This window comes from Somniosus microcephalus, chromosome 23 (genome assembly GCF_052327205.1).
Source record: "Somniosus microcephalus isolate GS21.2 chromosome 23, FLI_Smic_1.0, whole genome shotgun sequence".
Lineage (NCBI taxonomy): Eukaryota > Metazoa > Chordata > Chondrichthyes > Squaliformes > Somniosidae > Somniosus > Somniosus microcephalus.
The window spans coordinates 11,770,864-11,797,228 of record NC_141009.1 but is presented as its reverse complement, the minus strand read 5'-3'; the positions used below and the strand labels follow the sequence as shown (position 1 = coordinate 11,797,228).

The 26,365-nt window shown below is 49.4% G+C and overlaps 1 protein-coding gene across 1 annotated transcript in view; it reads right to left on the bottom strand.

Annotated features, from left to right (window-relative positions):
* The window catches only part of ubac1 (UBA domain containing 1), a 50,791-nt gene extending 24,782 nt beyond the window's left edge, over positions 1-26,009 (bottom strand). The window contains exons 1-6 of the mRNA XM_085965383.1: positions 25,607-26,009; positions 7,184-7,304; positions 5,226-5,299; positions 4,675-4,782; positions 2,485-2,587; positions 115-223 (exon numbers count right to left, since the gene is read on the bottom strand). Coding sequence (XP_085821509.1) covers positions 115-223; positions 2,485-2,587; positions 4,675-4,782; positions 5,226-5,299; positions 7,184-7,304; positions 25,607-25,744 — 653 coding nt within the window. The 5' untranslated portion in view covers positions 25,745-26,009. The remainder of the gene's footprint in view (positions 1-114; positions 224-2,484; positions 2,588-4,674; positions 4,783-5,225; positions 5,300-7,183; positions 7,305-25,606) is intronic.
* Positions 26,010-26,365: the final 356 nt, after the last annotated feature.

Here is a 26,365-nt window from a genome sequence, read left to right as displayed (position 1 = left end):
TATGTAACCCAAAGCACTGTAATATGTGCCACAAACCCCCCCAAAAAAGCATGTAAACATCCAAGCCACCTAAATATATGCGTTTGTAAAAAAGATTCCCCAAGACAAACTCACTGATTGAGCCGCAGTGCTTTAACTGCTCGACTCTCCGGGAAGCCCATCTCAGTCAGCTGGCGTAGTGCGGCCTCGTCTACTCGCTCCTCCTCATCCTCATCCAACATCGCTACCGAAAGGGGGAAAAATCCATTAGCGACACTCGCATCAAAATAGTTCACCCCGAAACTATTGCGAAACAATAAATGCACTCAGGCAGGTTTAGAAAATTATTTCACAAACAGTCCCAATGCAAGAGCACCACAGACATGCCAAGGCGATTGAAAATTGAATGCCTGGGTTTCCTTCAAAGAAAAATCTCATCTACAATACTTTCACTGAATCTCAGCGATTCCAGCTCCAAAACGCCTTACTCTTTCATTGACAATATAGTCGTATCACGAGAGTCAGGGAGATTGGTCTTCCAGATTTAGGTTTATTGCCTCTAACTAGTGGAAAAACAGACAGGCTAACAATTTTCATAGGTTTACCCATCATATCACAGTGGCAAATCAAGACCAAGATTCTCCAAATACAATAGCATTTCCCCAAGTGTGAGTTGATAAAAATATACGTAGTCCCATACCCAATCAAGTACTACTACTCAATTAAACCATCTCTTCCTGTCAATTGACCCATTAGACCCTGACCTAGCTTGGATGCGAGTGGAAGAATTCAGCGGCTATACTGAGCTCTCCAAACGTGGCTCAGTGTCCATCCCTCTATTTTAAATCTATTTTGCTCCCCCACTTTGTAAAGCACCTCATAACATTTTCGATCTTAAAGGCTTTAATATAAACTCAAGTTGTTGCCCTCCACTGGGAGAGCTCTAAACAGTACTTCATAAAACTAAAAGCCATTACATTTCTTGTTTTGCTCATTACTGTCCTGGAATGATTCCCTTCAGTACGTTATTTAAGGTCCCAAATTCATTGCTCATTGAATTCAGGGAAAAAAAAAAACAAGCAGGCCACAATTCTGTTAAAATGGGTGAGTCAATAATCGTATCGTTTCAAAAACCCAGACTACACGCATTCAAATAATCAGCACGATATGATGAGCAGGATGAACAGTTCACATATAGAATTTTGTTTTAATACATGTTCTTGTACAGCTCTTATTGCTTTTGCAGCATCAAGATTAAAAGGGAAAGTATTAATCAGAACTGGCCCTGAATTCTCTCTCAAAGACAGACACCTTTACCAATGTTCTCCCCAAGGCGTGCGGGCGCGCACCGATCGGAAGGTCCCGCACAGGCCGCTCGTCAGCGGTTGCTGCTGGAAAATATTTAAAGGGACCGCGCACAATTTTTTTTTTTTTTTTTTTTTTTAAAAAAAAAGAGGGAACATTGACCTTTACGCTTCCTGGATCTCCTCAACCTTCTCCCATTAGTTTTGTAACTGTCTTTTTACAGGCAGCCTGGGAACAGGCATTTTGTGTCATATTCCCACAATTCTACAGGAAACTCTTTTTTATCCGGCACCGACGTGGTGCCGGTTGATCAAAAAGTCCGGATTACAGAGAGGTATACTTACTAAGGTACGAGAGCCCCGTACACGGCCACAGATCCAGGCGTCCCTGTTGCATGGCAACTGGTGCAGGAACCCCGATTACACGGCCACAGATCCAGGAACCCCGGTTACACGATCACTAATATGAAGTAAAACTTACTTGAACCTACTCCTGAATTTTGCCGGTTAAGAGAGATTTCCGGTTATTTAGGTGCCGGTAAAAAGAGGAGTTTCCTGTAGCAGGAATGGGGCCAGAGATTCTTTGGGCAGCACTTTCAATTCATAAGACCACTGGAAGTAACGCTACAGCAACGGTTTTTTTAACTTTTATTTGTGGTGAGGACTGTAAATACTGACACACTCCCTGGGACCCCTGCAGAAAAGACAGTGCCAGCAACCTGAAGCAAAACTGTGCCATTATTGTAGTAAATGTTTTCAAGTCAGTTTATAACAACAATAGATAGCAAGCCAGCAAATACAGCAAAAGTACAGAAACGCCCACATCCCATGAACAAATAGAAAAAAAAATTCAGCACAGTGCCCAGCGGTAGGTTCACAGCCAAGCCCAATACAATCATTCATCCAAGGACCATGCACACACTTTCTGGCAGCTGCTGCTGGCCAATGTTTCCCTTCCAAACCCGAGGGATACTGAGGCTAATTGCAGTGTTCACCGCTGCCCTACTCAAACTGGCCAACTAAACACAAACCACGGGCCTTCCCGATCAATACTTAACCAGTGAAGCATCAAGAGCATATATAAAACAATATAGTCAGGAACTTGAGAAAAGTGGGTACAGGGGTACGTGGAAAGCAAATAAAAACAGAATTAGACAGAACCAGCCCCATTGACCCTGCATCAGCACATTAGTGATCTTACCATTTGCCTTTTTAAAGAGTTCAACAGCATCTGGATTTAGCGCTAGCAGCTTCTGTGCCACTTCTATTAGGGAAACAAGGATTTTCCTGAGTTCTGTCTGAAACTAGAAGTTAAATGTCAGTTTACAATTTATTCTCAATTGATGAATTACCCACCCAGTAACACCTCCCTGCAGTTGATATTCATTACTCTTACAGGGATGATTTGAACCTTGCTCGCCCGGTGGAAACTGGGCAGGCAGGCAACTAAACTTGGGTGGGAGACTTACTGGCTGACGTTCCGTTCCCTCCCTGACGTCTTCAATTTTAACCTAGCAAGGACATCTGCCTGAAATCAGCAAGGTCTTTCTTTAAATATGCAGGCCTGTCTCCGACAATGTTACTGGGACTCGACTTTTATTTTAATCGGTGGCCTGTGCGGGGAAAGTCATTGAGGCTTTTCCACCAGGTGAATCGAACAGGAGGAAGACCAGAAGAGGCTTGGAGAGTTAGGTTTTCTTACTTTAAAACAAAATTCCGTGTGGGGTCAGGTCGAGCAGAACTGCTCCTCTGGGTCCCCCCCACCCCCCACAGGAAAGGGTGGGCCTCCCTTTCCAGATTGCGAGACCCCCCCACCCCCCCACTGGAAACCCCCTCCCTATGACTTACCTGACTGCTAGGGACTGTTCTTCCAGTCCTGGCTGGCCGCTTCTCGCCACTCCACACCCGCCCGCTGGCCAGCTGCTGTTCCCTGCTGGCAACTGACCCGGGGCATGCAGGCGAGCACCAGGAATTAAAATCACCTGGGCCTCAGCTGCCAAGTTCGGAGCTGGAGAGGGGGTTGGGGGCATTTGCCCGATTCCCACTCTGAATTAAAAGCAAGGCTAATGTTTCTACAGCAGTTGCAATGACAGTGATGGTAAACGGAGGCATTAAGATGAAGCCAAACCACACAAGTGAAGCTCAACTCCTTATGTGCATTGCCTGAACCTAGGGATAATGTTTATGACTTATACGTTACGCAAAGGTAAGCACTGACATTGAATACAGTGGCTGGGTCACAAATAACAATCACAACCTACAATATAAAGGATTCCTCCCCCCCATCCAAAAGAATTTGGTGCTAATACAGGAGCAAATTTACACCCTATTGGAATATTCAATTATGCAATGTTGCCATGGAACCGAAACCAGTATCAGACTGCAATAGGCACTGTAGTAAATATCGGTTTTGGCTGAACAAAGTTCAGAAATACAACTGGCTAATGCAGATATCGTATTTTGCCAGTAGCTGTCAATTAATCACATCCTTCTTGCAAGATCTATTATTCATTTAATTATTTTGTGTCACTGTCTCTATAATGCTGCAACTAAACATCCATCAATACGCTCCAGCTCATCTGTACTCCACTGCTTCTAGTCTTATTTAATTTCCAGATATTCTCATATCCACCGTGACTCCATTTACTAGTTCATTGCTTGGGACAAAGCACAGTGGCTGCCTGTGTTAACGCTGATCAGAGTCAGAACGTGCTTTGGCAGGTCTGGTAGCTGGCGATTTTGGTTTTGTTTGCTCTGTCATTTAGCCAGGCTGTAGCTATCGCACAGGCCACTGCACAATATAGTCAAACCTCACGGTTCCACTTTGTGGGCGGGAGTTCATTCACCAATTTAAACAGAGCTTCAGCTGGGACCAGCACAGAGGCTCCTTACAAATTATTTAAATTCACAAAACTAACTTGGTAAAATACTTTTGATAACCAGCCTGTTCCCAACAGGGGCTGTATTTCTCCAGCTTCACAATCACTGTATTAAGGTTTGCATTTGGTCGATCTCCTGTGGCATTGCTTACAGGGAGTCAATATCAAGTGTAGTCTTCAGGTGAAGAGGGGTTTGACAGCGCAGAGTAAATAGACCAGGGTTCTCAAAAAGAATCTAATCTCCATTTCATTTGGTAATACATTGTCAACTTTATATTTCCATTATAAATTCCTATACCCACATTTATATTGGAAATTGCCTACGGTAGCGTGTCACGCTGCAATCACACCCTCCCACCAGTAGTGGCGCTGCATAGGAATTTATCATGAGATCAGAAGTGCGTGTAGAAGTAAGGTTTTTAATTTATGATATATCTATCTCGAAAGGCATCTGGTTCTAAAAATACATATATTTCTTAAAGAAAGTGATGTAAATAAAATGAGTTACATACATCTCGCAGGTTGTGCTGGGTGACCATTCGATCAACCTGCCGAGCAGCAAGTTGAGCCGTCACCTTCATGATGGCCTCTTTATCAGGTGCCTTTTGCTCCTGTTTTTTCTGGCAGAAAAGGAAAGGCTCAATTCAATATACACGATGATCGCACTTTTATGAAAAGTGAGGGTGCGATGCAGGCCATTAATTAACCGCACAACATTCAACACCTGGCCGAGGCAACCAGCCTAAGCCGAAGACAGAGAAAGACTTGGTAAGCTCTCCTTAAACCCCCCCTGGTCCCTCCACAGGAAATGTTGACAGCTATGTAGAAGTTTATGCTTCAAATTCAGTGACCTCCCAACTCAAGAGAGCAACATCAAGGAGGACAAATTGAGACACAGCCATAGTAGAAAGCATTTGTGATGTCCCAATAGCTTTTGTGGCTTTTCCAAGTACTGATATAATACAAGCAACCAGAGGTTAGGCGGGAGCTTTCCTATAATGCAAGTTTTAACAAAAAAAGGATTTAGATGGGTTTAAACAAGAAAATAAAAAGAGGGGCTTACCTTTTCTTCAGTAGACACTTCAGCCATCTTGGGAGGAGCAGCAGGGGCTCGCTTTTTAATTAACAATAAAACATCTAGAATAAAAACACAAGGGAGAACATGGACACGTGGTCGAGAGAACAGCCGATAGTGGATTACCTGAACACATTACAGTACTCAGTCATCACACCATCTGACTGACAGACAAAACAATGGGTCAGGGTTAATGGCGCTAGCCAGATCAGCAACAGGAATTATCTACAGCGTATTAAACAAACACCCTCATCGCACTAACTTTTTTTTGGACACTCTCTGGGATCAACATTTTTGTTTTGTTTTGAGAGAGATAGTGGTCACCATGGGTCTTAGTTTCGAAGTTGCGGCCCTAGATACTAAAAGTTCAATAATAATTTACTTTTTTCCTGCATTATCTGGATTATTGTCTTTTTAAATTTTTCCCTTTTGTAAAGGCCTTGCAGGGACAGTTTGCTCGTTTCCCTCCTTTACTTTGCCCCAGTGGCTATTATTCATGCTCCAACTGTGGGCGTTACAAACAAACCGGATTCTGTCCTCAACTGATGTCCACACAACTGCTCATGTGGCAGCCCTCACCAGATACCGGTGAGTGGGAACCCCAGCTGATTTCCCTCCTCCCTAACCCAGGAGCCCCGCGACCCACTATAGCTCCACCAACGTCACCCCAGCCAAGATCAGCCAACTTAAAAGGTGAGAGGGATTACTCATCAGGTAAGATTTTTCCCCCTGTATCCTGTCCAGGAGTGAGGGAGACACGTAAGGGCCTCCCAGGTAAGGCAGGAACCATCTGCAACCCTGCTGTTGATCATACAACAAACACACACAGCGGTTCAAGAAGAAAGCCTACCATCACCTTCTCAAGGGCAACTAGGGATGGGCAATAAATGTCAGCCTAGCTAATGACGCTCGTATCCCCAGAATGAATTTTTAAAAAAAATATTGCTTTTTAATTTAAAAAAAAACCTCTTCCTGTGTGTTTCGTACACAAACCCACTGTCTAGAATCAATTTGTAAAACCCCTTTTCTCCTCCAAGTCAATTTATTTTTTTTCCTTCTACAATCTTCAGGCTTTTACCTCACCACCACTTCTTTATTCATCTTGCCGTCTCTCCTGGTCCTTTCAACCTCGATGGTTTCCTGCACTATGGACCTTGCTCCTTCGCCCAAATTTCTTAACACTAACAACACATGAAGCTGTCCAGCAAAAACTCAACCGTTGCAACGGAAGATTGACACTCAAAGGCAATGCTTAAAAAGGGGGAAAAAATACAATGAAATTATATAAAAATAAATAGACCGCTACAAGCATCTTCAAGGCTGCAACATATTCTCCACGTTTGGTTGACTGAATAAGTTGCCTAGTTGATCCACGTTACCCACCCCAGCCATCTGTTACTCCCCTTGCAACGCACTCCCAGACATCTGTTACTCTGCAGGTTATTGTAGCAGGAATAGAGACCTGATTTAGAGAGGACCACACGCTCTCAAGTGAGCTTCCTTTACTAGTATCTGCTCTTTTCAAAGCAGAAGTTGCACTACAGGAAACTCTCGATTTACCGGCACCTAAATAACCAGAAATCTCTGTTAACCGGCAAAATTCAGTAGGTGGTTCAGGTAAGTTTTACTTCATATTAGTGGCCGTTCCTGGATCTGTGGCTGTGTAATCGGGGTTCCTGCACTTGTTGCTAAGCAACAAGGACGCTTGGTCGGTGGCCGGGGTTCCTGCAGCTGTTGCTAAGCAACAGGGAAACCTGGATTTGTTGCTGTGTACGGAGCTCTCGTACCTTTTAACTATACCTCTCTGTAATCCAGACTTTTTGATAAACCGGCACCACGTCGGTGCCGGATAAAAAAAAGAGTTTCCTGTATTTCAGAAACATAACATAGTAATGTCATCCTTTTCCAGGCGTCCTTTCCCTCCATTCAGCAGCGCTGGCACTCACCTTTATCCTGGAGGTTCTCCTCGATGACAGTCTTTGTGTCCGATAGGACCCTCTCTGAAGTAGCGTGAAGGAGTTTATGGTGCGTTACTGTCTTTGGATCCTCTAAACCTCCTTGTACACACTGCAAGACATACCCATACATGCTCTTAGTGATTTAAAAACACTCGGGTTCCAAGTACTGTAACCAGTGCTGTTGCTAGGTCCGGTTAATATACTGGTTCCAGGGAAAAACACAAAATCATACTTAAACCTTCAATGTTACGCTAATATGCTTCTCTCTCAAATTTTTCCCTCTATCAACTTTCTGTCCTCCCCTCCTAAAGCCATCTACTCCTTATTGGGGTTAAAAAAAGACTTGCATTTCCATAGCACCTTTCACGACCTTAGGGCATCCCAAAGCGCTTTACAGCCAATGAAGTTTATTTTGAAGTGTAGTCACTGTTGTAATGTAGGAAACACGGCAGCCAATTTGCGCACAGCAAGCTCCCAGAAACAACAATGCGATAATGACCAGATAATCTGTTTTTAGTGATGTTGATTGAGGGATAAATATTGGCCCTAGGACACTGGGGACAGCTCCCCTGCTCTTCTTCGAAACAGTGCCATGAGATCTTTTACGTCCACCGTAGAAACCAGACGGGGCCTCGGTTTAACGTCTCATCCGAAAGACGGCACCTCCGACAGTGCAGCGCTCATTTTGTTTGTGCTCAAGTCTCTGGAGTTCTGTGAGCACTGGGCACCTGCTGGACATCACAGCAAGGTAGAATCCTATTCTCAGCTGATGTGTAAACTTCCAGCAGAGATCATTGGATACAGGCACCCAGCCCGAGGTTTCCCTCGATAGCATTCCCACCAATATCCCAGCTAGCATCTCACTGGTCTGTACAGCTCAGCTACTTCCTGATTAATCTCACTGTGCCATTCCGTAAGGTTATGTCCGATCCTCTTAATGAATCAGCTCACGTTGCTACCATGCCCTGCGATAGCCTAGTCAGCACCAGTACATCATTGTAGTGTTATACAATTCAAATGATCTAGCCAGCAAAAAAATGTAAGCTTGGAAACAAGATTATAATTGTACTGCTGGGTGCTTTTTGCACAGTTCAAGCAGGCGAGGGAAATTTCACACACACACTCTCTTAATTGAAATCCTAGTGACAAAAGTAATCTATATATCAATATATAAATAAAACTAAATGATATATATAATAAATAAATAACAAAAATATATAAAAATATTAAATACATACATAAAATAAATATATACAACAGCACCCCCCATCCCACAACCTCTAGGACAAGATCTGCAACGTCATGACAACACCAATCAACCCCACCAGTTTCCCTCCAAAGTCTCACAGCATCTGCCTTGGACGTACAACGCTATTCCTTCACTTTCACTGGGTCAATATCCTGGAATTCCCCGTCTCAACATCACGGGAGCGCAGCGGCGGTTCAAGACAACGGCTCACCAGCAGCAACCGAGGATGGGCAATAAATGTGGCCTTGCCAGTGTTGGCCACGCCTCGAGACCCTTTGTCATTTTGTTCTCGTGTGTGAGCGGAGGTTTGGTTTTCCCCCCAATAGAGAGTGTGTTAGAATAGTTACTCTGACAGGTGTGATCCAGTTACAATTACTGCAATATCACCCAGCTGGGTTTATTATATATTTTTAATCAGTTCACGCAAGTCCTAATGCTCAGGTTTCTCCTCTGGGGCCGAGTTTCTTGTCTAAAAAAAAATGGGCGCCACACACCAAATACGTAGACTGCATGGTTCCAAAACAATAAACGTTGCTGGACCATTTATTATCTTTGGGAGAGAACTTGTGTGTTCAACCAGGGGAGGAATGTTCATTGTAACATAGAAGATAGGAGCAGGAGTAGGCCATTCGGCCCTTCGAGCCTGCTCCGCCATTCAACGAGATCATGGCTGATCATCCAAACCCTAGCACCCGCTCCCTACACCGACAGCCATCCCACCCAAGCCCTATCCCCATAACCCCACGCATTTAATCCCCCCTAACACTAAGGGTCAATTAAAAATTTTTTTTTTAAATCATGGCCAATCAACCTAACCCGCACATCTTTGGACTGTGGGAGGAAACCGGAGCACCCGGAGGAAACCCACGCAAACACAGGGAGAATGTGCAAACTCCTATGTGCAAAACAGAAAATGCTGGAAATACTCAGTAGGTCAGGCAGTATGTAAGAATATAAGAAATAGGAGCAGGAGTCGGCCATTCGAGCCTGCTCCACCATTCAATAAGATCATGGCTGATCTTCTACCTCAACTCCACTTTCCTGCACTATCCCCATATCCCTTAATATCCAAAAATCTATCGATCTCTGTCTTGAATATACTCAATGACTGAGCCTCCACAGCCCTCTGGGGTAGAGAATTCCAAAGATTCACCACCCTCTGAGTGAAGAAATGTCTCCTCATCTCAGTCCTAAATGGCCGACCCCTTACCCTGAGACTGTGACCCCTGGTTCTAGACTCCCCAGCCAGGGGAAACATCCTCCCGGCATCTACCCTGTCAAGCCCTGAAAGAATTTTGCATGTTTCAATGAGATCACCTCTCATTCTTCTAAACTCTAGAGAATATAGGCCTAGTCTACTCAATCTCTCCTCATAGGACAATCCCAGTCTGGTGAACCTTTGTTGCACTCCCTCTATGGCAAGTATATCCTTCCTTAGGTAAGACACATAGAAGATAGGAGCAGGAGTAGGCCATTCGGCCCCTCGAGCCTGCTCCGCCATTCAATGTGATCATGGCTGATCATCCAAATTCAGTACCCGGTCCCTGCTTTCTCCCCATATCCCTTGATCCCTTTAGCCTTAAGAAATATATCCAACTCCTTCTTGAATATATTTACTGTATTGGCCTCTACTGCCTTCTGTGGTAGAGAATTCCACAGGCTCACCACTCTCTGGGTAAAGAAATTCCTCCTCATTTCTGTCCTAAATGGCCTACCCCTTATCCTTAGACTGTGACCCCTGGTTCTGGACGCCCCGACCATCGGGAACATCCTTCCTGCATCTAGTCTGTCCAGTCCTGTCAGAATTTTATAAGTTTCAATGAGATCCCCTCTCATTCTTCTATACTCCAGCGAGTACAAGCCCAATCGACCCAATCCCTCCTCATACGTCATTCCTGCTATCCCAGGTATCAGCCTGGTGAATCTTCGCTGAACTCCTTCCATGGCAAGAACATCCTTCCTCAGATAAGGCGACCAAAACTGCACACAATACTCAAGATGTGGTCTCACCAAGGCCCTGTATAACTGCAGCAAGACATCCTTGTTCCTGTACTCAAACCCTCTCGCTACAAAGGCCAACATACCATTTGCCTTCTTAGCCGCCTGCTGCACCTACATGCTTACCTTCAGCGACTGGTGCACAAGGACACCCAAGTCTCGTTGCACTTCCCCTTCTCCCAATCTATTGCCATTCAGATAATAATCTGCCTTCCTGTTTTTGCCACCAAAGTGGATAACCTCGCATTTATCCACGTTATATTGCATCTGCCATGCTTTTGCCCAATCACCCAACCTGTCCAAATCATCCTGGAGTTTCTTGGCATCACACGCCCACCCAGCTTTGTGTCGTCCGCAAATTTGGAGATATTACATCTAGTTCCCTTGTCTAGATCATTAATATATATTGTGAATAGCTGGGGCCCAAGGACCAATCCCTGCGGTACCCCACTAGTCACTGCCTGCCACTCGGAAAAAGACCCGTTTATTCCAACTCTTTGTTTTCTGTCTGCCAACCAGTTCTCTATCCAAGTCAATACCTTGCCCCCAATCCCATGTGCCTTAACTTTACACGCTAATCTCTTATGCGGGACCTTATCGAAAGCCTTCTGAAAGTCCAAATACACCACATCCACTGGTTCTCCCTTATCTATTTTACCAAAACCAAAACTGTACACAATACTCCAGGTGTGGTCTCACCAGGGCCCTATATAATTGCAGTAAGACGTCTTTACTCTTATACTCAAATCCTCTTGTAATAAAGGCCACATTCTATTTGCTCGCTGTACCTGCATGTTAACATTCAGTGATTCATGTACAAGGACACCCAGGTCCCTCTGAACACCAACATTTCCCAACCTCTTACCATTTAAAAAATACTCTGCTTTTCTATTTTTCCTACCAAAGTGCAGAGAGAGTTAACGTTTCAGGTCGCTGACCTTTCATCCAGTTGAGGAATGTTAGCATTGGGGTTTGGAACATTGTTCCATATCGGACACCCAGTGGCAACCAACATGACCTCGTCTGGTATAATATGGACTTAGTGTGGAATAAAGTTCCAGCTATACGACAACTTACATTTATATAGTACTTTAATGTAGGAAAACGTCCCAAGGCACTTCACAGAAGCATAATCAGACAAAATATTGACACCAAGCCCAAGGAGGAGGTATTAGAAAGCGTGACTAAAAGCTTGGTCAGAGGTAGGTTTTAAGGAGGGTCTTAAAACAAAGAAATTGCAGAGCTTATTGCAGGGCAGGTTGAGAAAGCAGTTAAAAAAGCTTACAGGATCCTGGTCTTCATAAATAGAAGCATAGAGTACAAAAGCAAGGAAGTTATGATGAACCTTTATAAAAACACTGGTTCGGCCTCAACTGGAGTATTCTGTCCAATTCTGGGTACCGCACTTTAGGAAGGATGTGAAGGCCTTAGAGAGGGTGCAGAAAAGATTTACGAGATTCCAGGGATGAGGGACTTCAGTTACATGGATAGACTAGAGAAGCTGGGGTTGTTCTCCTTGGAGCAGAGAAGGTTGAGTGGAAATTTGATAGAGGTGTTCAAAACCATGAGGGGTCTAGACAGAGTAGATAGAGAGAAACTGTTTCCATTGGCAGAAGGGTCGAGAACTAGAGGACACAGATTTAAGGTGATTGGCAAAAGAACCAAAGGCGACACGAGGAAAAACTTTTTTATGCAGCAAGTGGTTAGGATCTGGAATGCACTGCCTGAAAGGGTGGTGGAGGCAGACTCAATCACGGCTTTCAAAAGGGAATTGGATAAGTACCTGAAGGAAAAGAATTTGCAGGGCTAAGGGGAAAGGGCGGGGGTGTGGGCCTCGCAGGGGTGCTCTTGCAGAGAGCCGGCACAGGCTCGGCGGGCCGAATGGCCTCCTTCCGTGCTGTAACCATTCTATGATTCTATGAGATGGCTGAAAGCACGGCAGCATTGGTGGGGGATGCACAAGTGGCCAGAGTTGGAGGAATGCAGAGTTCTTGGAGGGTTGTAGGGGCTGGAGGAGGTTGCAGAGATAGGGAGGGGTGAGGCCATGGAAGGATTTGAACACAGGGGTGGGATTTGTAAATGTGAGGCATTGGTGGACCGGAAACCAATGTAGGTCATCGAGCACAGGGGCGATGGGCAAGAGACTTGGGAGGCGGGTTATGGATACTGACAGCATAGTTATGGATGAGCTCAAGTTTATGGGGGGGGGGGGGGGGGGGGGGGGGAGAAAAAGAGAGGGGCGGCCAGGAGAGCGACACTAATATCGACAACATCCCTAAACTCAAGACGGTTACAGATGAGGAAGGCCCATTTTAGTTCAGTCACCCTGAAGATGCCTACAGCGTCCCACCAATCACAGAATCAGTTGCTTAAATTCTAGCGTGTCTGCCTTCATCACCTTCAGACGTCCATTCCACGTAGTGATCACTGTGTGAAGAACTTTCTGACACCAATCTTATATTTGCCCATCACCAGGGACCTCTTGTCCCCCTGTCACAGTTGACCAAAGCAGTGCTTCAGATCCACGTTTTTCTATGCAGTGTACAATCTTAGACATCTCTACGAGGTCCTGCGTTAGCTTCCTACTTTCCTCTAATCTTTCTTCACAACCCTGCAAACTCTGAATGGCACTGCGACTGCACTGATGCCAATGTTACCATTTCCCACAGCAGTTAACTTACAAAAAAAAGCACAAGTAGTTTATAATACAGACTAACAGTTGAGGCAATGGGCTCTCTGGACCAGCCCGTCACATTTCAACAAAACTGCAACCTCCAACTCATCACACCACAAGCCATCTTCATTTTCGACTTCAATGTGCAATCTTTACAAGTAGATACAGTTAATCTGCAGCAAACCACTCAGCTCAGGGTACCTCTATTTAACACAAGGCAGGAAACAACCACATTCATCTAAACAAAAATGGTGATGCCCTTCTATTTCAGTATAAATCACAGGGAGTGAATATTTTCCAGATCACTGCTGAAAATAGCCTCCGAGCCACACGCAGCAGGAAGTTCCATCACTAGGTTGTGCTGAGTTGGCCAATCTCAGCAGACCAGCGGTAAGATGCTATAATTAGCCACAAGACTGACGGGACAGGTTAGCCAGTGTTCAGCATCCCCTGCTGGAAGTGCACGCGTGGACAGTGAGCAAGGACAGGATGGTGTGTGGCTGTGAAATCCCGCTTATGTGAATAACGGTCACTAGGATGAGGTACCAGAGGGCGACTGGTGTCCTTGGTACTCAACCTCAGGAAAGGAGTCAATGACTTGCGGAGGGGAGAAACGGAAGCTTGCAGTCTAACAAATCCTATGGCACAAAAAAATTCACATAGGACACGGACCTATATCAAGACACTAGTGATGGAGGGTCGTCCACAATACACAGCCTAACAAAGCTCCAACCACTAGTTAAACAAAGGTTCATCTCCTCCCACTGTGGAGTGCAGCATTTCCCACAACAAACGTGGCTCAATCCAAACGTGTAAAGCGTACACTCCCCCACCCCACCTGCCGCTGGAGAAACATTAAAATGTCTGGGGCCCGTCCTTGGAGGATCACTTGGCACAATTCTCCCCCCACAAGCAGAAAGCAGAACAACAATAGCGACCCATCTACTGGCAGGCAATGGCAACAATAACAACCAACAGGACCACTGGTAGCCCAAACCCTCTCATTCCCCAACCCTCCCAAGACCAAGAAGAAATTCCTTCAACCCTGAATTCTGTGTTTCTCACGGGGCAACCGTGCTAAGAAACTTAAATGCATCACTGTACACCTCCCGCAAGCAGAGTGCAACCAAATTGTGCGATAGCTTTCCAAAATACATGAAGATAAACTCTTAAAAATACAACTTTAAAAAAACCTGCATCTTTATCATTTATAAGTAACAGACAAATTTAACTTGCAAACGCTCACTAACCACTAAGTGGCATACAGAATGGATTGCAGGAACATCAACTCAATGGACAACCGGAATTCATATCAGGGAGGATGGCTATAGGAATGATAGTGTGGAACTGAATGACTGTAATTAGGACATCAATAAGATAGTCACCAAGGAATCCAATAGGGAATTCAGAAGAAACTTCTTTACCCAGAGAGTGGTGAGAATGTGGAACTCGCTACCACAGAGAGTAGATAAAATGAATAGGATAGATGAATTTAAGGGGAGGCTGGATAAGCATATGAGGGGGAAGGGAACAGAGGGTTATGCTGATAGAGTTAGATGGGGAATGACGGCAGGAGGCTCGAGTGGAGCTGCAGAAATATTGTGACAAACATAAGGCCAAAGACTAGACTGTTCGGAATTTGAAAGGGCCTTTGTAATTGACTTTCAGGGGGGTGGGGGAAAAGAGTTTTTTCCAGGGATGGACGCAGAAGGAAGTTACAGTGGGAAAGGATTGTGAGTGAAGAGGAATACAAGGAAGTGATCAAAGATGGCCTTATCTGTGATTGAGATTATGGGAATAGAGAGGCAATGCGAGATGGCAAGGTTGAGGGGGTGGCTGTGAATATTAGCAGAGTTTATCTGGAGGCAGAGGTTAAGGGAGAACAGGAGGGCAGTGAACTCGGAGAGGGTAAGGCGAGTTGAGATGGAGGTTGAAATCACCAGAGGATGAGAAGTCACTCAGTGCAGAGGCTGAGGGAAGAAAGGACCATGGATATTTTGCCAGGGGTGGGGGGACTTGGGCTGGGGCGGGCAGTAGAGAACAAGGCTTTTAAAGAAGAGTCGAGGGGGTGGAACAAAGCGAGGTGCTCAAAAGAGAAGGTGCCAGAGGAGTGGGGGAAGAGACCATGGTGAGATTTGGTGACAAGGGCAGATCAGGCAGTGGATAGAATAGCCAGGTGGGGAGCGTCCAGCAAGGGGGAAGGTGTCAGCACCCGTAAGCTGTTTCCATCAAGCAAATGATGTCAATGTGATCATCTGCAATAAGGTCATGGATGGCAAGGGCCTTGTTCGCAAGTGAAGTCATTCTGGAGGAAGTTGCAAAGAGGGGCGATGAATGTTGATCAGCCGGAAGTCCGGGGGTTAGGGGGGGGGGGGGATTAACCCCCGGCGGGCTGGGTGGGAAGGTCTGTCAGAAAGGAGGATGGGGCAGTCGGGCTTGATGCTCGTAAGGGGGAAATGACGAGTGCCTCGATGGGCCCTTCGAGAATGCCAAGAGGCACAGAGGGAAGCTGTGGACACATCCAGAAGGGAGTCAAGCCTGGGACGGCAGCAGGAGAGTTGGAAGGTAGAGGAATAGGGAAGTGTTGAGCTAGGAATTTTGGGGGGGGGGGGGGGTGGTGGAAAGAGAAAGTGAGAGGGGGGAGAAATAAAAAGGTATGGGTAACAGGAAGGTGAAGATACAGGAGAGAAGGGCCCAGAGTTGTAAAGAGGGTAAAAAGAGATAGATGTAATGGGATCGGGTCGGGAGTGGCAGCCAAAATGAGCACAGGAATTTCGGCCTGGAAACGCAGCCCTGATTTTTCTCTTTAAAAAGGACACCAACTCCTAGAATACCAGTGTCAATTGACCCTCAGCAGAGGTGTGGTTTAGCTAGACATGCTGTTACACAGCTTTACCGAGCTCAAGAATGATGCGGGCCAGACACAATGTTCACTCTAATTTTTTTTTTTGGTGCACGGTCCCTTTAAATTTGCCATGCGGTATCTTTTCCAGCGGCAGCAGCTGGTGAGCGGCCTGCGCGGGACCTGCCGATCGATGCACGGCCACATATCTTATTGGTCAGGCAGCCAGGGCATCCAATTGTGGTCAAGCCACGATTCAACGAGATCGAGCCAGAATTTCAAAAACTGGGCCCAGCCAAGAATAGCCTGCTGGAGTCCAGAAACGGGAGCAGTGCGCACACTGCTCAATGGGCAGAATCCAGGTTCCCTTTGCATTGTTAGGATGAAATAAGCTTTTAAAAGAAATGTCACCAGCACAATGAATGAGATAACAGCAATGTTGGAAAACAAGTTCTGTAGCAATTTACTGAAGCTGAGCAGAGCCCAGCAACTACACCCACAGAAAGTCAGATGGATGGATATCCCGGGCTAGTCGTGAGGCAATCGCAGCACCCAGCTAAAGAGCAACAGCACACCTCAAAACGTTAGATACAGCAGCAAAACAGAGAGAGAGAAAAATCCAGGTTCCGAAATGGAAGGATAAGCACAATATCACTTGCAAGTCTCGCTATACTCTCCAACTGCCTGTTCAATATCAGGAACTGGATGAGACAAAGTTTCAACCAACTTGTCAACAAAACCGAGGCCATCCTCTTTGGCTCCCACCAGTGACTGTGCGCCTCTGGCCTGGATTCCATCAACCTCCCGGAGTACAGTAGCATAGTGGTTATGTTACTGGACTAGTAATCCAGAGGCCTGGACTAATGATCCAGAGACATGAATTCAAATCCCACCACGGCAGCTGGGGAATTTAAATTCAGTTAATTAAATAAATCTGGAATAAAAAACTGGTATCAGTAATGGTGACCATGAAACTATTGGATTGACGTAAAAACCCATCTGGTTCACTAATGTCCTTTAGGGAAGGAAATCTGCCGTCCTTACCTATGTGACTCCAGACCCATAGTAATCTGGTTGACTCTTAACTGCCCTCTGAAATGGCCGCGCGAGCCACTCAGTTGTACCAAACCACTACAAACAAGAATACTCACACGGACTTCAGCGGTTCAAGGTGGCGGCTCACCTTCTCGAGGGCAATTAGGGATGGGCAATAAATGCTGGCCTTGCCAGCGTCGCCCACATCCCATGAACGAATAAAAAAAAGTCAGGGAACGTGGAACCTCAGTGTGCTGCTCGACCTCAGTTTTCCCTACTAAAATAACTTGCTGCGAAGACCCTAATTCACGAATTCAGCATTTGCAGGCTCAACCTCTTTAGCACCCTCCTAGTCTACCACCTCGAATCTCTATTTTAAAAAAAGGTACAAAATGCTGCAGCCACATCCTCACACCCACAAAGTGCACGATTCCATTCTCTCCAGGATCCACTGGCTGACTCTGACCCAGGGGGTTGACTTCCATATTTGCCCCCTTGCTTTCAAAGACACAGTGATCTTCTACAGCCACACATCCCCCATTCTTCTGACATTGGGTTACTCTGTTTCCCCACTCCAGCACTGATGGTACCTCACTCAGTCTTCGTGCTCCTCTCCTCGGCACCTCCCTCCCCGCTTTAAACAAACTCCTTCTTTTCAACTGTGCATCTGACTCTTCCCCCCCCGCCCCCAAACCCTAATCCACGGTTTCCCCCTCCCCTTCGACAGCCACTATTCTTTCCTCACTGTAAAAAAGTGAATGGAGGTGTTTTCCTGCACAAGCTTTGGTTGTGTTCTTCACCCTCAGCTGATTGCGAACCATTCCTACTCACAGTTAGCAACTAGATTATTGTTGCCCTGATGGTGACCTGGAGTTACCTGTATTTTTTTTTTTTTTTTTTAATTTTTTTTTAAGGATACACTAATTCAGGGGATTGCAAGGCATAGGTGAGTTAAGACAATCTGCCGATAGGTGACGGACACTTGTAGCTCTTTGCTGATACTTACAGATCCTGTTTATCCTTTCATTCTGAATAATCCCAAGAACCTTTTATTCTCTTCCCTCAGATACTAACTAAAACTCAGTTAAGGCTCTTCATATGCGAGCCTTGCCGGCATGTAATGACAGGCAATTTGACTGTGCAGGGGCTCCCAGCAGAGCTTGATCGTGCCTTCACATGTATTTGTGTGCACATGTACACACACTTTGTCTTTCTCACACGCGCACACATCACTCCGGCAGAGGTCTCTTGATAGCTATTCGTGATCTGGATCTGGCTGATGTTCCCTTTCATAGCCCAGGATGCTGAGGCCAATTGTTGCACCTACCTCAGTGCAGTCGACAGGATCGGACACAAGATTCTTTCTTCTACACTGTTTAGTTACACACCGAGCCACTGAACTGTCACGAGCAGCTCACTCTTGGACCCCAAGACCTTTAAATCAATTTTAGAATAACTCATTGCGGAAAATGACAAAATTGCACACACACGTAGAAATAATTTCTATTTCATACTGTCGATTACTTCTCCCCCTGGGCTACGAGATCAGTCAAATGCAGAGTACGAAATGTCTACCAGTCTTCCAAATTACAATGTTAAAACTACAAAGGGTATCTCAACAGAATTTAAGTTCGACAGTGAGGCTAAGTGAAATACAGAACTATAGTATCAAAATGAAATCTATAAAAGGAATCCTTGATTTAAACACCCTGCACTTAAAATATTGCACTTCACTGAACAGGAACTGACTGTATATATGATTAGCACAAGGAGGTATATAACTTTGGGCAAACTGTGAATGCAGGATGTTTCTCTGCTTGCTGTAAATAAGGTGCTCATTTATTTACGGCACCTAGTTACTGCCAGGGGGCAAATAAAGCAACAAATCAAAATCATAAATGAGTTTCCAAACAGGCAAAAGACAACATTCTAACCTTCCCCCCGTGTCCTAAATAAGAAATCACTGGAAGCATGGACCAAAAAAACTGATAAGAAATATTCTCAGTAATTTAATAGCAAAAAAGCAAGCAAGGCGCTAAAAATAATTTCACCACTGATTTGAATCTTCCCTTTAAAGACAGACATCAGGTCATTTGAAGCTCGGCATCGCTCTTTTGAGTATCATCTCCTACACAATGAGTCTAGGTTGTAATGATCACCGTCATAACGGAGCTGCCTCCTGAAGCAGCTCCAGCAAATCGGAGTTACTACATTTATGGCCCAGTCACAACCTCTCAGGTACAGATCTAGGATAAATCTTATTTTCTGCTGCTCCATGTACTTCAGTTTAGAGAAGAATAAAAAGAGCTTGCATTTGTAAAGCACCTTCATATCCTCAGGATGTCCCAAAACCAAAAGAATGACGTTTGAAAATGTAGTCATGGTTACATAAGAAGTAGGAGCAGGAGTAGGCCATACGGCCCCTCGGGCCTGCTCCGCCATTCAATAGGATCATGGCTGATCCGAACCGAGACTGACGTCCACTTCCCTGCCTGTTCCCCGTAACCCCTAATTCCCTTATCAGCTAGGAAACTGTCTATCTCCGTTTTAAATGTAATAAGAACATAAGTAGGAGCAGGTTGTTATGTAAGCAATCTCAGCAGCTAGCTTGCACACAGCAAGGTCCGACAAATTGAAATGAGATCATGATTTCTGGTACTTTGCGGTTGTGGGATAATTGTTGGCCAGGAGAACGCCCTCTTCGAACAGTGCCACTTGCAACTGAACAGGTGGATTGACCTCCGTTTAAAGACAGCACCTCCGACAACGCAAGACTCCCTCAGTCCTGCATTGAAGCGCCAATGCAGATTACGAGCTCTAGTCTCTGGAGTCCGGCTTGAACGCACTACCTTCTGACTCACAGGCTACCACTAAACCAAGACTGACACTTCAGGTCCTTACCAACTAATACAGCAGCATCTTTATTTACAATTACAAAGCAGACTGCATAACAAAATGAAGTGCATCCCTCGACATATACAGACGAGCAGGACTATTCACCCAGCTCATTCCAGTGGAAGAAGGTTAGAGGAGTGAGGGAGAGGGGAAGGAAAGGAGGAGGGGGGACAAGGGTGAGAGGAGGGAGGGTGAGTGTAGGGGTGTAGAAAAACTTCTGTCTGACCACAGCATCTTACACTCTAGTTTGTAAATAAATGGGAGTACTGGGGACACAAGTCAGCAATCTCCATCCACAAAGTACCATGGAAGCAGATTTCCCTGATATTTCAAATCCTATGACAAATTGCAGCGCTTTAATTTACTAAAAATGGATTCAAATACAACGATTTAAGAGCAGAACTGCAATTTAATGATGCAGTCCCATACTGTAACTTGTGCAAACTTGTTTTAACCAAACATAAGGGGGCATCCAGAACTAGCTATAAAATTACATTTTGAAAAATTGCATTTCTATAGCGCCTTTTACGATACCGGACATCCCAAAGCACTTTACAGCCAATGAAGTACTTTTGAAGTGGAGTCACTGCTGTAATGTAGGAAATGAGGCTGCCAATTTGCGCACAGCAAGCTCCCACAAACAGCAATGTGATAATGACCAGATAATTTGTTTAGTGATGTTGATTAAGGGATAAATACTGGCCAGGACACCGGGAATACGTCCACCTGAGAGCGCAGACAGGGCCTCGGTTTAACATCTCATCCAAAAGATGGCACCTCCGACAGTGCGGCACTCCCTCAGCACTGCACTGGAGTGTCAGCCGAGATTTATGTGCTCAAGTCTCTGGAGCGGGACTTGAACCCACAACCTTCTGACTCAGAGGAGAGGGTGCCACTAACTAAGCCACTGGCTGACACATAATAATGAGCGTAAACCGGTGAATTATTAAATTATAGTATTAAAAATATACTGCATCCAGTTTCCAGTACAGAATGAATGGAGACTGAGGCGGCCCAGTACTGCACGATGCACAATACACAGGGGGGTTACAAGGGCCTGTGCACAGGGAAGCGGTGAGGGAGCCCCCAAGCTCAAGACCCCCGGGAGCAGGCCAAGACACCCCTCCCCAACCACACCTCTCCCACAACCCTTCTCCTCCCACCCCTACACTCACCCTCCCTCCTCTCACCCCCTCCTCTCACCCTTGTCCCCCCTCCTCCTTTCCTTCCCCTCTCCCTCACTCCTCTAACCTTCTTCCACTCACTCCTCCTCCCCTCCTCCACTTCACTCTCCTTACTTCTCCTCTTCCCATCCTCTCCTCTCTTCCCCGCCCCCTCCCCTCCATCCTCCGCTCTCTTCCCCATCTCCCTTCCCTCCTCTCCCTTCCCCTAATCCCCTTCCCCCCATCTCCCTGCCCCCCCATCTCCCCGCCATCTCCCTCTTCCCCATCTCCCCGGCACCCATCTCCCTCTTCCCCATCGCCCCACCCCCCCCATCTCCCTGCACCCCCATCTCCCTCTTCCCCATCTCCCTGCCCCCCCATCTCCCACTTCCCCATCTCCCTCTTCCCCATCTCCCTGCCCCCCCATCTCCCTCTTCCCCATCTCCCTCTTCCCCATCTCCCTGCCCCCCCATCTCCCTCTTCCCCATCTCCCTGCCCCCCCATCTCCCTCTTCCCCATCTCCCTGCCCCCCCATCTCCCTCTTCCCCATCTCCCTGCCCCCCCATCTCCCTCTTCCCCCTCTCCCTGCCCCCCCATCTCCCTCTTCCCCATCTCCCTCTTCCCCATCTCCCTGCCCCCCCATCTCCCTGCCCCCATCTCCCTCGCCCCCCCAATCTCCCTCGCCCCCCCAATCTCCCTCGCCCCCATCTCCCTGCCCCCCCATCTCCCTCTTCCCCATCTCCCTGCCCCCCCATCTCCCTGCCCCCCCATCTCCCTCTTCCCCCCCCATCTCCCTCTTCCCCCCCCATCTCCCTCTTCCCCCATATCTCCCTGCCCCCCCCTATCTCCCTGCCCCCCCCTATCTCCCTGCCCCCCCCATCTCCCTGCGCCCCCCATCTCCCTGCCCCCCCCATCTCCCTGCCCCCCCATCTCCCTGCCCCCCCCATCTCCCTGCCCCCCCCTCTCCCTGCCCCCCCCTCTCCCTGCCCCCCCATCTCCCTGCCCCCCCATCTCCCTGCCCCCCCATCTCCCTGCCCCCCCTCTCCCTGCCCCATCTCCCTGCCCCCCTCTCTCCATGCCCCCCATCTCCCTGCCCCCCCATCTCCCTGCCCCCCTCTCTCCCTGCCCCCCCCATCTCCCTGCCCCCCCCATCTCCCTGCCCCCCTCTCTCCCTGCCCCCCCCATCTCCCTGCCCCCCTCTCTCCCTGCCCCCCATCTCCCTGCCCCCCCTTCTCCCTGCCCCCCCATCTCCCTGCCCCCCTCTCTCTCTCTTCCCCATCTCCCTGCCCCCCTCTCTCTCTTCCCCATCTCCCTGCCCCCCCATCTCTCTCTCTTCCCATCTCCCTGCCCCCCCTCTCTCTCTCTTCCCCATCTCCCTGCCCCCCCCTCTCTCTCTCTTCCCCATCTCCCTGCCCCCCCTCTCTCTTCCCCATCTCCCTGCCCCCCCTCTCTCTCTCTTCCCCATCTCCCTGCTCCCCCTCTCTCTCTCTCTCTTCCCCATCTCCCTGCCCCCCCCTCTCTCTCTCTTCCCCATCTCCCTGCCCCCCTCTCTCTCTCTTCCCCATCTCCTGCCCCCTCTCTCTCTCTCTTCCCCATCTCCCTGCCCCCCCCTCTCTCTCTCTCTTCCCCATCTCCTGCCCCCCCCTCTCTCTCTCTCTTCCCCATCTCCCTGCCCCCCCTCTCTCTCTCTCTCTTCCCATCTCCCTGCCCCCCCTCTCTCTCTCTCTCTTCCCCATCTCCCTGCCCCCCTCTCTCTCTCTTCCCCATCTCCCTGCCCCCCCCTCTCTCTCTCTCTTCCCCATCTCCCTGCCCCCCCCTCTCTCTCTCTTCCCCATCTCCCTGCCCCCCCTCTCTCTTCCCCATCTCCCTGCCCCCCCCTCTCTCTCTTCCCCATCTCCCTGCCCCCCCTCTCTCTCTCTCTTCCCCATCTCCCTGCCCCCCCCTCTCTCTCTCTCTTCCCCATCTCCCTGCCCCCCCCTCTCTCTCTTCCCCATCTCCCTGCCCCCCTCTCTCTCTCTCTCTCTTCCCATCTCCCTGCCCCCCCTCTCTCTCTCTCTTCCCCATCTCCCTGCCCCCTCTCTCTCTCTCTCTCTCTTCCCCATCTCCCTGCCCCCCCCCTCTCTCTCTCTTCCCCATCTCCCTGCCCCCCCCTCTCTCTCTCTCTTCCCCATCTCCCTGCCCCCCTCTCTCTTCCCCATCTCCCTGCCCCCCCCCTCTCTCTCTTCCCCATCTCCCTGCCCCCCCTCTCTCTCTCTCTTCCCCATCTCCCTGCCCCCCCCTCTCTCTCTCTCTTCCCCATCTCCTGCCCCCCCCCTCTCTCTCTTCCCCATCTCCCTGCCCCCCTCTCTCTCTCTCTCTTCCCCATCTCCCTGCCCCCCCTCTCTCTCTCTCTTCCCCATCTCCCTGCCCCCTCTCTCTCTCTCTCTCTCTTCCCCATCTCCCTGCCCCCCCCCCTCTCTCTTCCCCATCTCCCTGCCCCCCCTCTCTCTCTCTCTTCCCCATCTCCCTGCCCCCCCTCTCTCTCTCTCTTCCCCATCTCCCTGCCCCCCCCTCTCTCTCTCTCTCTTCCCCATCTCCCTGCCCCCCCTCTCTCTCTCTCTCTTCCCCATCTCCCTGCCCCCCCTCTCTCTCTCTCTTCCCATCTCCCTGCCCCCCCTCTCTCTCTCTCTCTTCCCCATCTCCCTGCCCCCCCTCTCTCTCTCTTCCCCATCTCCCTGCCCCCCCCCTCTCTCTCTCTTCCCCATCTCCCTGCCCCCCCCTCCCTCTCTCTTCCCCATCTCCCTGCCCCCCCCCCTCTCTCTTCCCCATCTCCCTGCCCCCCCTCTCTCTCTCTTCCCCATCTCCCTGCCCCCCCCCTCTCTCTCTCTCTTCCCCATCTCCCTGCCCCCCCCCTCTCTCTCTCTTCCCATCTCCCTGCCCCCCCCCTCTCTCTCTCTTCCCCATCTCCCTGCCCCCCCTCTCTCTCTCTCTCTTCCCCATCTCCCTGCCCCCCCCTCTCTCTCTCTTCCCCATCTCCCTGCCCCCCCTCTCTCTCTCTCTTCCCCATCTCCCTGCCCCCCCCTCTCTCTCTCTCTTCCCCATCTCCCTGCCCCCCCTCTCTCTCTCTCTTCCCATCTCCCTGCCCCCCCTCTCTCTCTCTCTCTCTTCCCCATCTCCCTGCCCCCCCCTCTCTCTCTTCCCCATCTCCCTGCCCCCCTCTCTCTCTCTTCCCCATCTCCCTGCCCCCCCTCTCTCTCTCTTCCCCATCTCCCTGCCCCCCCCTCCCTCTCTCTCTCTCTCTTCCCCATCTCCCTGCCCCCCTCTCTCTCTCTTCCCCATCTCCCTGCCCCCCTCTCTCTTCCCCATCTCCCTGCCCCCCTCTCTCTCTCTCTTCCCCATCTCCCTGCCCCCCCCTCTCTCTCCCCATCTCCCTGCCCCCCTCTCTCTCTCTTCCCCATCTCCCTGCCCCCCCCCTCTCTCTCTTCCCCATCTCCCTGCCCCCTCTCTCTCTCTTCCCCATCTCCCTGCCCCCCTCTCTCTCTCTTCCCCATCTCCCTGCCCCCCTCTCTCTCTTCCCCATCTCCCTGCCCCCTCTCTCTCTCTTCCCCATCTCCCTGCCCCCCCTCTCTCTCTTCCCCATCTCCCTGCCCCCTCTCTCTCTCTTCCCCATCTCCCTGCCCCCCTCTCTCTCTCTTCCCCATCTCCCTGCCCCCCTCTCTCTCTCTCTTCCCCATCTCCCTGCCCCCCTCTCTCTCTCTTCCCCATCTCCCTGCCCCCCTCTCTCTCTCTTCCCCATCTCCCTGCCCCCTCTCTCTCTCTTCCCCATCTCCCTGCCCCCTCTCTCTCTCTTCCCCATCTCCCTGCCCCCCTCTCTCTCTCTTCCCCATCTCCTGCCCCCCTCTCTCTTCCCCATCTCCCTGCCCCCCTCTCTCTCTCTCTTCCCCATCTCCCTGCCCCCCTCTCTCTCCCCCATCTCCCTGCCCCCTCTCTCTCTCTTCCCCATCTCCCTGCCCCCCCCCTCTCTCTCTTCCCCATCTCCCTGCCCCCCCCCTCTCTCTCTTCCCCATCTCCCTGCCCCCTCTCTCTCTCTTCCCATCTCCCTGCCCCCCTCTCTCTCTCTCTTCCCCATCTCCCTGCCCCCCTCTCTCTCTCTTCCCCATCTCCCTGCCCCCTCTCTCTCTCTTCCCCATCTCCCTGCCCCCCTCTCTCTCTCTTCCCCATCTCCCTGCCCCCCTCTCTCTTCCCCATCTCCCTGCCCCCCTCTCTCTCTCTCTTCCCCATCTCCCTGCCCCCCTCTCTCTCCCCCATCTCCCTGCCCCCCTCTCTCTCTCTCTTACCCATCTCCCTGCCCCCCTCTCTCTCTCTTCCCCATCTCCCTGCCCCCCTCTCTCTCTCTTCCCCATCTCCCTGCCCCCCTCTCTCTTCCCCATCTCCTGCCCCCCTCTCTCTCTCTTCCCCATCTCCCTGCCCCCCTCTCTCTCTCTTCCCCATCTCCCTCCCTCTCCTCCTCCGCCTTCCTCTCCTCTCCTCTCTCTGTCCTTCCTTCTGCTCTCCCGGGGACGGCGGCCTGCCTTACGTGCTTCAAGCAGCGCTCCTTGAGTTTCTCGATGCTGGTGTCCTCGGTCACCTCCTCCAGCCACTCGGCGCCCTCCATGGTGCAGATGTGGAGCCGCACCACCTTCCCGGCGAACATCCTCTCCTCCTGCACAAACATGGCCGCCGGCCCAAGCAAATCGACCGCCGACTTTCACCAGCAGTAAACGGCCGCCACCAAAAAACAAAACACCCTCCGGCCCTGCTCTCAGTCCCGCTGCTCTCACCGCCGACCATCGCACCGCACTGGACTGGGCCGGGCCCGGCCTGGCCTGCTGGGCTTGCCCCGCCGCGCTCAACCTCCGCTCTCCGCCCACCAGCGGCCTCACCGGCCAGTTTCACCTTTCACCCGCTCTCCCACAGGGGTCGCCCGCGTCCCCGCCAGTGCGCATGCGCGCGCCGGGCAATGCATTCTAGTCCTTGTAGTTCCCACTCACCCTCACCTGCTGCAGGCATTAATATAATTGCAAAATATTGCGGATGCTGGAAATCTGAAATACCAACAGAAAATACTGGAAATACTCAGCAGGCCAAGCAGCATCTGTGGAGAGAGAAACAGAGTTAACGTTTCAGGTCTGGGACCCTTCATCAGAACTGGAAAAGCTGGAGATGTAACATATTAAGCAGGTGCAGAGACCCGGGGCGGTTAGGAGGGGAGGAAGAAATAGAAAGAACATTCTGTACTTTTGTAAGAGGCAGGAAAGATAAAATGTTGCAAATGGGAATGGCAAAAATCATACTG